The 13,346-nt window shown below is 40.6% G+C and overlaps 1 protein-coding gene across 1 annotated transcript; it reads right to left on the bottom strand.

The window, feature by feature from the left end:
- Positions 1 to 469: 469 nt before the first annotated feature.
- hs3st3l (heparan sulfate (glucosamine) 3-O-sulfotransferase 3-like) lies at positions 470 to 11,577 on the bottom strand. The gene is made up of 2 exons (XM_053640579.1): positions 10,690 to 11,577; positions 470 to 2,194 (listed from the first exon to the last, which is right to left on the bottom strand). Exons 1-2 carry the CDS (start codon positions 11,133 to 11,135, stop codon positions 1,576 to 1,578), a joined length of 1,065 nt encoding a protein of 354 aa, XP_053496554.1. The 5' UTR covers positions 11,136 to 11,577; the 3' UTR covers positions 470 to 1,575.
- Positions 11,578 to 13,346: the final 1,769 nt, after the last annotated feature.

Raw genomic sequence — 13,346 nt, 5'->3', positions numbered from 1 at the left:
AGTCTAGTATGAAAATCCCAGGATCGGTTTCTAAAATACTCCAGCCAACAACCATGAGAAGTCACTGAGGTGACATTTTGTCCTCATTCTGTTGTTTGATGTGAACATTAACTAAAGTTCTTGACCTGTATCTGCATGATTTAATGCATTGTGCTGCTGCCACATGATTGGATAATTGCATCAATGAGCAGGTTTACAGGTGTTTCTAATAAAGAGGCCAGTGAGTGTATGTTAGCTCTCGATTTTGTAATACTGGAATATTATTACTAGGTTTTATTGCACACGTTCTCCTCAATAGCTAGAGGACTATAAAAGGGGACCAAAAGTGATAAATGCTTGAATGGCCACTAGGAGGCACTGTGCTAAAGTTTTTCTCATTGGCTTCTGAATGTATGCACTAATATTACCCAGTGTCCTTTCGGGCTTATTATTTACTTCTTATTTCTATCTCATTGTATGACTGTGCTACATGTGTCCTTTGACCAGAGGGACATTTAAAATTCAATATGAGCCAAAAGTGTTTTGGAAACAGTAAGAATAAAGAATAAGAATAAATGATGACAACGTTTGAGGATGTCTTGTCTCAGTGTGACTGTGTTAATGCGCTTACAATCACACACTATTCATAAAAAAATTTATTCCCCCACGTGTTCGTGTTGCCGAAATTGCATGACAAATGCACACATCCATTTGAAAATAATTTAACAGGCTTCCTTAACATTAGTGCAAATTCATGCAAGCAACAGACCGCTCAGCTTTGTGACTGTGTACCATATCATCAATCACAGGAAGTTAAAAACTAGTACTGTTTGTGAATTTAGGCTGCACAAAGAGTGCATTATGCAAGAATAGATCAGGATGTCCCAGCCACTTCTTTTGATATTCACATATTTCAAAGAGAGTGGTGTTACTTATAGATTTATGCATAATGTATGAACGCATGTGTAATGTATGCATGTATAATGTAGGATGCTTTCTATTAGCTCCACCTATGAGCACAATGACAAGTTACTTACACTTTCAAATAACAAAAAAGTGTTTAAAGTATGATTTCGCTGCTCTGTTCTTTATGATCGTCCATATCACAAATCTGCAATATAATAATAGAATAAAAATGGCTATTTGGCTCATTCGATCAAAAAGATTCAGCTCACCTCAGCTAGCCAGTGGACCAGCCCTCGTTTTGAATGTCATACAGTCCTACAGTCCAACTTCTTTTACAGTATGTTACAAATGACATCCACGCTATTATTTATGGCTGGTGTTTGAACACTTCTTCACTTTCCACTGTGGTCTGAAGGTATTAATACTCAGTTGTTGTTTTTTTTTTTTTGCTTTAATCCTGAAACCTGACACATAAGATGCCTTAAGAAAAACACCACCAAATGCAAATATGATTATTTACCCTTGATCAGAGTGCATGACTCATAATTCACCCAGAGTTTCCACTATCAATATGAGCACTAACTGCATCAAATATTTACTCAGAAAAAGCAATTATACCCTCCACAGTTTCCTGTGCTGCTTTATATGAGTGAGGCTGAGTGTCTGGATTGAGAAAAAAATAAAAAAACATCACTTCCACCCAAAGTCCATTCCAGTCATTTGGTAGAACCTCAGATTGTGCGGGTGGTAGAAGTCCCTGAGGTTGTGAATGACCTCAGGTTCCACGTGCACATGTGTCCTGCCTTTGGTTTTGCCCAAGCAGTGTGGCTCAGCGCTGCCCTCTGCCTTCTTCAAACAGGGGAAGCCCTTAGTCTTGTTGAAGTAGAAATGCTTGTCTGTGATAATACGCTCCAGGCCCAGGAAGTCCTGCACACGGCCCAGCTCGAAAGCCGGGTCACTGACGAGCCGCTCGCCGCTGACAAAGTGGATTTGAGAGAGTGGGAAATAAGCCAGCCAGTGCTCCAGGTGTTGTGCGTACAAGCCGATGTAGACTGGGCTCCACAGACTGTCCACCTGACCTGATGATCTGTTTTTAAAAGCCAGGCTTTCAAAGCTGGCGATGCCCGGCGTCTTGGAGGCGATCTGAGTGTAGTCGGAGATGGCACGGGTCACGGGGTCACGCACCACCACGATCAACTTCACGTCTCTTGACATGGCATGGACGCGAGCGGGCGTCTCGGCTGTCACAAAGTACCGTGGCGTTTTCTCCATCACGATCTGGCCGTCCAGCGCTTTGGGCATCATGCTCCTGAAGAGCAAACAGAAACAGAGCTTTAGGTCCATGTTCTTTAATAAACATGATTATGTATTATATAGTACTGTGCAAAAGTTTTAGGCACACTATTTTTTTTTAGAACAAACTTTGTTATAGATTTTTTAATTTATGACTTCTACATTATCGAGTCAGTACAAAAAAAACATTTTAGATTACCAAACATTAGTTTTCCAGCACAAAATGAAATGTTACAGAAAAATGTTTGTATGTCAGTAAAGAGAGCAGAATATTATGTGGTAAGAGACACTTTTCAGACGAAAAACACAATGAAGGCTGCTGGGTTTCGCTGCAAAAATAAGAAGCGAGTGCGACAGTCAAAGTCTCCAGAAGAACCGTGACTGGTTCTACAAGATGCTCAATAAAACTTACAATGCTTTTCCTTATAAAACTGTACCTGAGGCTATTATTTTTATTTACATTTTTTGTCACACCAAATATTGATTTTGTTTCATTTATTACTGTTTACTGCTCTTTACGGTATTTTTTTTAATGTAGAAACATATAATTTCATTATTTTGAAGGTATCTTTTCCTCTACAGCATTTCTTTGCATGTGCCTCAGACTTTTGCACAGTACTGTATGTTACAGAGATTATGTTAAGTTACTTTGACCTGATTGTATGATAAAAGTGTTTGTAAATATGAAAAAAAAAGTGATTCCTGCTTCAGTCAAATTCCCTTTATTCCCACACTACACTGTTAGAAAATGTTTTTTGTTTTTTTTAATGATTTAGGGCTCTAGCTTTCTTAAAGGTTTTCTAGTGAAACGCTAGAGAAACAAAAATCCCCCATCAGGATGATCCCCAAGAATGGAAAGGGCTTTTATACATCTATTTCCATAAATTGTCTTTACATTGCCAATTCTTTTCATTAATTCATTGCTAAGTAATTAACATGACATAAGAGTTAGGAATGGCAGAGAAATCAGACGCGACGTTTTTTTTATTTTTATTTTACTTCTCTCGTTCTTATCCTGTTCTCCTCTAGGCTCTGAGATCTGTTTTTCCTTAAGACTGGAATTACTTTGCACAGTGCAGTATTGATCGGATAAATCACATCACGCCCGCAGCATATGTATTAGTAGGCGAGATCGGGGTGGCAGAACAAGAGCTAATGAGGTGACAAGGTTTTCTGTCCTGCAGATGATCAGCCGACGGTTCTCAGGCCGGCCGTGTCACTTACTGGCTTGCTGCTCTCTGAGCTCCACTCTATAAGCTGCACAAATGTTCAGGATGCATCAATCAGCTGAGGGTTACAGGCAGATAAGGCAGAAAAAAAAGGAATGTATGTGCTTGTGCCTTACTCTCCTCTCTCACTCTGTCCAGCAGATGGGACTCATTTGGCTTAAGTGCCTTGAAGGCTCTCTGGGCCTAATGATCCTCCTGCTCAGAGAGTGACTACATCTAACTTATGCTTTTTTTTTTTTTTTTCATCTTATCATCACAGGTTTTTCAGAGTTTAAGTGCTTTGATAGGTGCAATGCATAGAAATGTGTGCAATTAAAATAATAAAAGCATCAACAATTAAGAGATGATTCATGCAAAAGGTTAGTTGAATGCCTAATACCCAATACTACAGACCAGAAAAAAAAAGTAGAGAAGACAATGCACACGAACAGAAATACAATGCTCTCAAGCTCTTATCGATACAGCAGCCTTGAGTCAATTCTTTAGCCACATTGCATTATCAATGACTTCATCTGGGAAAGCACTTAGCCTAAACACTTGTAGGTTTACCTATGCTTATTATGGAGCCAGCAAGTCGATTAGAGCTGTCCATTAATTATTCACTTACTTCTATTCATATTGTTAGAAGACCTCCCACTCCACCCCAACTACCACCATCCATCCTTCCATTTTCCGTACCGCTTATCCTACACAGGGTCACGGGGGAGCCTGGAGCCTATCTCAGTACCTCCGGGCACAAGGTGGAGGACACCCTGGATGGGGTGGCAATCCATCGCAGGGCACAATCACACAATACGGACAATCTGCCTACTGCCAGCACATGACTTTGGACTGGGGGAGGAAACCGGAGCACATGGAGGAAACCCCAGAAGCACAGGGAGAACGTGACAAAGAGAAAGTGAAGAGTGGAGGAAGAGAACACACAGAGTGGAGGAAGGATTTGAACCCCCAATCCTGGAGGTTTGAGGCAAACGTGTTAACCACTAAACCACCGTGCCCCCAACCAACTACCATCCACTTACCACCAGCTCACTTTATATTGACAGTTCCTGTAGCTAACACAAATTATCATATATATAAATAGTACTCCAGTGCATAGTGATCTGTTTACGCTGAGCAGAGAAAAGCTGAGATAAGAAGCGAGCTGCCAATCAAAAGTCTATTAGCGGCCTTTTGTACATTAGCCTGTGAGGAAAAACTCACTGACTTACAATAGACTCTGGGGCTTTTGCTGTTTACCAGCATCACAGAGCTCATATAAAAGCTCGAAGGACATGTGCTTTCTGTATGTGTAGAGAAAATATTGAAATTAGGTGTAAACTCCCATGCATGTTATCATGCAGTCAAATCTGTATTGGATAACAAGTCTTTGAATTAAATAGATTTGTTCTGACATGTTCTAGAAATTTAATTACTGTTGCCCAAGTCACCAACAGCAAGCCTGATCTCAGAGGATTAGTAATGCATAGTTTGTTAAGCATTGGCACTATGCTGACAGTTCTTCACATCACCCTTAGCAATATGTACACTCTCTCTAGAAGCTCTTAAGCTTCCCTATTGTTTATCGCATTACTGATTTGTGCTGTGTGATATCCCATCAGCCCAGAGGAGCCAGCAGATAGGTTGCTCCTAATTGAGGCTGCATTTTGGACTGCTCTCTCCGAGGTATTCTGAATAAACCAAATGGTGCCATGGGTATTGATCGGGATAGGGGTATATGGTAATGTGGGCCTCAGCTGGTATGAGGGGGGCAGGTGGAGAGTGTAGACGGGCCATTCCACAGCCTCATCAGATGCCTGCCGTGTGCACACACACACACATACACACACACACACACACACACACACACACACGAGCCAATTAGCCTGTCTTCTGTCCAGACGTCACATTTTCCTACATCTCTGACAAGATTTTTTGATTTTTCTTACAGGAGGACTGGATTATATGTTTGGTGTTATGTTTAAGTGGTAAGTTTTCATACCCTAGAAATGTCACAGACATCACAGAAATCCATATATCAGTTTACATTGAGTTGTAATGTTGAACTAAATATAAACAAACCATGAATATATGCAATGAGACAAGATTTCAACATGTTTTGGAAAAACGTATTTACTTGGAAAAATGTATTTAGTATAACTTCTGAAGTTGTCATATTTTACATTGTATTTTAATGCACTTGTAGCGTTGTCTCAAAATCTATAAAACAGGAAGTATCACTACCTAGCAAATATACAGTGACATAAACGATACAATATTTAAAATGCTTTGGAACCGTACATATTGTATTATGAGTTAATTAAGTTGAACTCTTCTGAAATCCTATAGTCAAAACATGAAGTGTTGACATGGGTGTGTGTTTGTGTGAGTGCATATGTGTTTAGACCCAGCCATCCAATTCGATGTGTGGTAGTCATTAATGTTCCAGTCAATTGCAACTATGCTCAGTCCACTTCCCATAGACATCCATCATCATAGAGGGGTGCAGATTACACCCCTCCCAACCCCCAGTAAACCCCCACGCTTGCCACAAGGTACCTAATGAGAGCTGAATTATAAACCAAGTGTCTAGGCCTTATGGCAGTTTCATGAACTATAACATATTCCTGCTTTCAATCACACCTGCTCCCCTCATACAAACGGAGACAAATCTTAGGAGATATTAGCCATTATATTAAATGATTTGTTTAGAATAATATAATATCGTACATATCATACAGCAGCCAAACACATTCATGCCACATTCACAGTCTAGCTTTGGTTCAAATGTCGAACTGGGTTATGAACTGCTCTTTGTTCATGAATAATTTCAATTTCAAATTCAAATGATGCCATTTGAACTCAATTTTGGTTCAGCTATGGGTTTCCATTTCCATACAAACAGATTTCTACAAAGCTTTCCATAACACAAATCAAATACATTACATTTACCATACGACTGCTATGCAGCCATTCGGATGTAAATATGCAGAAAATAGTTGTAGTGGCAATATTGAAAGAAAATATCAATAATTCATGACAATCTCAAACAACTCGCCTTGCCTCCAGCACAGACTTATCAAATAGTCATGAAGGAAATACTAAACTAGATTGAGGTGCTAGTGTGAGATAAATCTCACTTCCTCTATGGCAAAATATCACATAGTTTGTCCTCATTTACCGAGCACGCAGAATTACCAGCCAATTATTATCCCATGTCTGTGAATAATGTGTTTATATGCGCCTTGTAAATAATGGGTATGAATTTAAATTTCCATCTTAATGACATTTCTATGAATTGCAAATGAATTCAGACAATGCAATGGCATCAGATAAGTGACGGTGCATGTGTGTGAGGATGAGTAGACATTTTAATGACAAATAAATGTCCGCTCATCTTCCTAGGTGCCTCGGTCCTACAGGTTAAACTCCCCAGCCTCTCTGGTGTGCCAAAATCAATATTATCGATGGGACAGAAAGTGAAAATGTACACCTATGGGTGTTTTAAGGCGCTCTCAGGATATTCCACGAACATGCTGCTGATTTAAGGGGGGGAATACATTCAAGCACGCTCGAGCTCTTTTACCTCTTTTCGCATGCACTTAAACGCCTACATAGCTGAAACTAAATTTCCCTGCAGGTTTCCAGGCGGTGCACCAATATCACTCGCTGCTAAGGATACCGTTCTGGAAAATCGCTTCCTTACAGGAAAGTGACAGTGTTGCCATGATGAAACATGAGCTAGTAGCCTGTGTGTGGTTTTATGCCTCAGCAGGATGGAGCCTCTTGCTAATTGTAACTGAATCTGTGCTGACCAAAGCTCACTAGATTCATGCTCGCATCAAGCTCAAGGTCAAGCGCCAGGGCAATCGATTGGTAACAGGCCACGAGAACTTCATCTATCACCCCGTCTCATTTAAGATCTTATCTGAGCTTTACCGTTGTTTATTTAATTTTTTTTTTAAGATTTGCAGCAGCACTTTCCCCTCTTCGATCATGCACCTACAGATTCCCCAATTGGCCCTTCTCTATCATGGACCCCTAATAATCCTCATCCCTGAATTGGCTACATCACTCTTTCCTCTCCACTAATAGCTGGTGTGTGGTGGGCGTTCTGGCGCACTATGGCTGCCGTCACACGCATCATCCAGGTGGATGCTACACACCAGTGGTGGTTTGAGGAGTCCCCCTCCCCAATACTATGTAAAGCGGTTTGAGTGTCTAGAAAAGCGCTATATAAATGTAAATCTAACTAACTAACTAACTAACTATAGATTTCAACATGATTAATGAGTGCTTTGCTCCACAGCATGATCGTTGCAGCCTGACTTGTCCGCAAGCTCCCCTGACCTTATGAAGTGCCTGGCGCACATCATTATCGCCAGTGGAAAAAGTGACTTGGGTTAAAGATCAATTGACAGGGCTCACTATAATGTCAAGTGGTGTGGCCATGCTGTGGGGTCCATCTGTTCCTGAAGAGATGACAATCTGCCCCATCTCTGCTCATAGATCTTCTGTGTATGACACTGAGGGTATCTGTGTCCGTGTCCACATCAAACACACCCCATGTACTTATGACCATAATGAATGTTGGAGCAAAAAGTATCAAGCAGTCAATGCATTACAGATCAGTTTGGTCAGTGTGATATCAGCATGCCTTAATTTTTTTTTTTAATCATATTTTGCATCTTACTGATGTAGAAGGGTGAATAAGGAAAACATCATAAAAATAACTGAAAATAATGTTACAGCTCTGCATCACAGGATGTGTAAACAGGATGTGCAAAGATTGTGAGAGATTTGTGCATCTGTGTGTGTCTAATGGGGGATCCGTGACAACCAGGGTTGAAGTATAATCATGTGTGAATTGACAAAACAATTAGCCAAACAGCTAAAAGGTAAATAATTGGGTTTTGCCAACTCTAAGCAACCAGAGATTTATGGTGTTAAATAGGCTATAAAATTATTTGGCATGGCTTACTGACTGAATATTAATGGCCTTTTACTTCATTTTAATGAATCTAAACCTAGAATGTTCCGAATGAAATAGCTTTTCTTTTGTAATAAGATTTGAAAATTGTAATCGAACACACCGATCTGCTCATAAATCTGTTAGAATCATGGAAAACTACATCAACCTTACTAGCTATCATTTCTTTGAGTCACATATTTCTACAAACATGTATTATGTTAATCAGAGATTCAAGAAGCTGTCTAATGTCACATCTGTCCCAGTGATGATTAATGCTAAGAACTTATCCTGTGTTGAGGATTGAGACTGGAGAGGTTACCTTATTCCTTTCTCTCACAGATGCTACTGTAACGTTATTTCCTGTTTCACATCAATCCTGATTGGACCAGTACAGTAGAGTATAACTCTGTGTATCTGAAGACCAGCAGAGTGTGGTGATTTTCCTGCTCTTACACACCTTCAAAACCTGGTCATTTAAATGGTGATGTTGAATCAGGTGTCTAAGAGCAAGAATATTACCAAACTCTGCTGGACTCCTGATACAGGATCAGAACTTGGCCCTGCACACAGGCCTGCTGTGCACAGGAGAACCTGCAATGCTGAAAAAACTCCAACAGTGTTTAATTAACACCTACAGTGCTCAATGAATACTAACAGTGTTATATTAATACATGTTGAATAAAGCAGTTACAGTGGTCAATGTAAAGAAAAATATATATATATATCTATATAATGATTTCTCCAGTTTCAAAATTATTCAACCCCTTCATGGCAAGCATCTTCAGTATGTAGAGCACTTAGTAGAGCACCCTTTTGCTACAAATGAGATGCATAGCTTCTGGCAGCGTTCCTGAGGAATCTTAGCCCATTCCTCATGAGCAATGGCCTCCAGTTCAGTAATATTCTTGGGTTTGCGTGCTGCAACCGCCTTCTTCAAATCCCACCAGAGATTTTCTATGGGGTTGAAGTCAGGTGACTGTGATGACCCTGTAGAATCTTCCAGGACTTCTTCTGCAACCAAGCCTTGGTGGAATTTGAGGTATGCTTGGGATCATTGTCCTGTTGTAAGGTCCAATGACACCCAAGCTTCAGCTTCCTCACAGATGGCATGATGTTTTCTCCTGGATTTCCTGATACTTCAATGAATCCATCTTGCCTTCCACACGCTGCAGGTTTCCAGTGCCAGAGGATGCAAAGCAGCCCCAGAGCATCACCGAGCCACCACCATGCTTGACTGTGGTCAGAGTGTTCTTTCTTCAATCTTCTTTCTCCAGACATACCGCTGATCCATCGTGCCGAAAAGTTCCAGTTTTGTTTCATCACTCCACAGAACAGAATTCCAAAACGTCTGTGGGTTATTTATATGGTTTTGAGCCGACTTTTCTTGTGCTTTTGGGTCAGTAGTGGTGAACGTCTTGGAGTTCTGGCATGGAAACTTTCTACGTTTAGTACGCGCCTTACTGTGCTCACTGAAACCACATGTCTAAAACCTTCTACCTACCCCATGTCTAAAACCTTTTACCCACCCCATGCCTAAAATCTTCTACTCTCCCCATGTCTAAAACCTTTTACCTACCCTATGTCTAAAATCTTTTACCTACCCAATGTCTAAAACCTTTTACCCACCCCATGTCTAACACCTTTTACCTACCCCATGTCTAAAACCTCCTACCTACCCTATGTCTAAAACATCCTATTTACTCCATGTCTAAAACCTTCTACCCTCCCTATGTCTATGACCTTTTACCTACCCCATGTCTAAAACCTTCTATCTACCCCATGTCTAAAACCGTCTACCCACTCCATGTCTAAAACCTTCTACCCACCCCATGTCTAAGACCTTTTACCTACCCCATGTCTAAAACCTTCTAACCTACCTACGTCTAATACCTTTTACCTACCCCATATCTAAAACCTTCTATCTACCTTGTGTAAATCATTTTATCTAAAACCTTCTACCCTCCCCATGTCTAAAACTGTATACCCACTCTATGTCTAAAACCTTCTACCCTCCCCATGTCTAAAACCTTCTACCCTCCCCACGTCTAAAACCTTCTACCCTCCCCATGTCTAAAACCTTCTACCCTCCCCACGTCTAAAACCTTCTACCCTCCCCATGTCTTAAACCTTCTACCCTCCCCATGTCTTAAACCTTCTACCTGGTGACTGGAATAAAATTAATTCAAATAAGTCAATACTGCATGAGTGATTTCGACCATTTAAGCATTTATTCTGTTTTAATCTAAAAAATAAATAAATAAATAAATAAATAAATAAAAAAGACTTCTCATTCAAGCACAATCTCTCTCTCTCTCTCTCTCTCTCTCTCACCTGTACCATGTGAGGCCGCGTGCGTAGTGCCGGTCGAAGAAGTGCGGCTCGGATCCGAGCGCGCGGATGTCCGGGTGTAGCCTCAGGAACTCGAGCAGCGCGCGCGTGCCGCCTTTCTTCACGCCGATAATGAGCGCGTGCGGCAGCCTGCGCGCGCCCCTCCAGTCCTTCTCCTTCATCGAGCCCACTTCATCCGCATCGTCTCCCGCGCTCCTCTTCCTCCTCCTCCCGTCTCCTCCGACACTAACCGTCCCGTTCCTCTCACCGTAGCGTCCCGTTCCGAGCGGCGCCTCGTCGCGACTTAGGCTGAAACTTTCCGTCACTTCGGATTCGCAGCATCGCAGGAAGTACAGGAGGAAAGCGCACGCGACGCCGAACCACAACATGGCTACAAGTTTGTGCGCGAGTCTCCAAGGGTCCGGCGGAGGTCCGCGAGAACTTGCCATCCCTCTGAAGGGAGACTGACGGCCGCCATTGTGTTCAAGAAGTTACCGGTTTAACTTTAAAGCGCCGTGAAAGTGAACGCCACCGAAAAGAACGGAGTGTCTCCGGGTCCATGTCTGAGCGCCGCTACCTCAGCGCGTCAACGCTCGCGCGCGAAATAGAAAAAAAATTGTGTGGGGGAAAAAAAACAGAATAAAATAAAACAGACTAAATTACAATAGATAAAAAGACAGCGCTCGTGCTAAGTGTTCTGTGTTTCTTTCTGTCTTTCTGACGGTGACTTCCCCGGGGAATTACTCTCCTTGTCCTGCACTGCTTTAACGCGAGCGCATCTTAACGCTCCCTTTGATTGGAGGGTCGCAGCTGAAGGCGTGTTTCATCTCCATTGTAGCCTACTTAAACATTCAGGACCAAAGCAGAGAGTGTGCGGAGTATGCAATGTGTCAAGGGTGAGAATGCAATTAAAGTCTCCTGAGCTTTGTTTGTTGTTTTTCTTTACCCAATATATATATATATATATATATATATATATATATATATATATATATATATATATATATATATATATAAGTAAAAGGATTATAGAACTGGTGTAGGACATCTAACATAAGTTATAGTAGGTCCATGCACAAACTTGTTCTACTATATAGACTAATAAGCTCACCTACAGTGCTGGACTAACACTAACAGTTCTGAATGAACACCTGCAGTACTGAAGTAACACATACTGTACTGAATTAATACTAATAGTTCTGAATGAACAATTAAATTACTGAATTAACACCAAAAGTTCTAAATGAACACCTACAGTACTGAATTAACACTAACAGTTCTGAATTAACACCTACAGTACTGAATAAACACAAACAGTATGGAATTAACACCTACAGCACTGAATTAACACTAACAGTACTGAATTATCACTAACACCTACAGCACTGAATTAACACTAACAGTTCTGAATTATCACATACAGTACTGAATTAACACTAACACCTACAGCACTGAATTAACACTAACAGTTCTGAATTATCACCTACAGTAATGAATCAACACAAATAGTTCTGAATTAACACATACAATACTGAATTAACACTAATAGTTCTGAATTAACACATACAGTACTGAATTAACACTAACAGTCCTGAATTAACACCTACAGTACTGAATTAACACTAATAGTTCTCAGTTAACACCTAAAGCACTGAAATAATACATACAGTACTGAATTAACACATACAGTGCTGAATTAACACTGATACTTCAGAATGAACACAGTATTGAATTAATACTAATATTACTCAGTTAATACCTACAGTACTGCATTAACATCCACAGTACAGAATTAACACCAGTATTTCTTCAAACAACTACAATACTGAAATAACACATACAGTCCTGGATTAATACCAGTAGTGCTGAATTAACACAAATAGTTTTAAATTAACACCTACACTACTGAATTAACTTTTACAGTACTGAATTAACACTAATAGTTTTAAATTAACACCTAGACTTCTGAAGTAACACATACAGTGCTGAATTTACACTAATAGTTCTGAATTCATATATACAAAACAGAATTAACACATACAGTCCTGAAGTAACAACTACAATACTGAATTTAACACCTGCAGTGCTGAATTAATACTAATATTTCTGAATTCATTCATTCCTTCATTGTCTGTACTGTTAATCTTACACAGGGTTGTGGGGATGCAGGAGCCTATCCCAGGGGACTTGGGACACAAGGCGGGGGACACTCTGGACGGGGTGCTGACCCAGTGTAGGGCACAATCACATACTACAGACAATTTGGAAATGCCAATCATCGGACTGGGGGAGGAAACTGGAGTACTCGGAAGAAACCCCCAAAGCACAGGGATAACTCCGCACACACAGGTTGGCAGCAGGAATCAAACCCCCAACCCTGGAGGTGTGAAGCAAACATGCTAACCACTAAGCCACCGTACCCACAATAGTTCTGAATTAACATACACAATAGTGAATTAACATTAACACTTCCAAATTAACACCTACAGTACTGAATTCACACTAATAAGTAGTAATATAGGTGTATATGTACAGTATAGTTCTGAACTAACACTAACAATGTTCAGTTAACATTCTAGTGTTTAATATCAACAGTATCAAAACTAATTAACACTAATAGTTCCAAATTAACACCAACAATCCTGAACTGACCTAGCACA

The sequence above is a fragment of the Ictalurus furcatus genome, chromosome 13, assembly GCF_023375685.1.
Source record: "Ictalurus furcatus strain D&B chromosome 13, Billie_1.0, whole genome shotgun sequence".
Lineage (NCBI taxonomy): Eukaryota > Metazoa > Chordata > Actinopteri > Siluriformes > Ictaluridae > Ictalurus > Ictalurus furcatus.
This window is presented reverse-complemented; position numbering and strand designations above follow the sequence as displayed.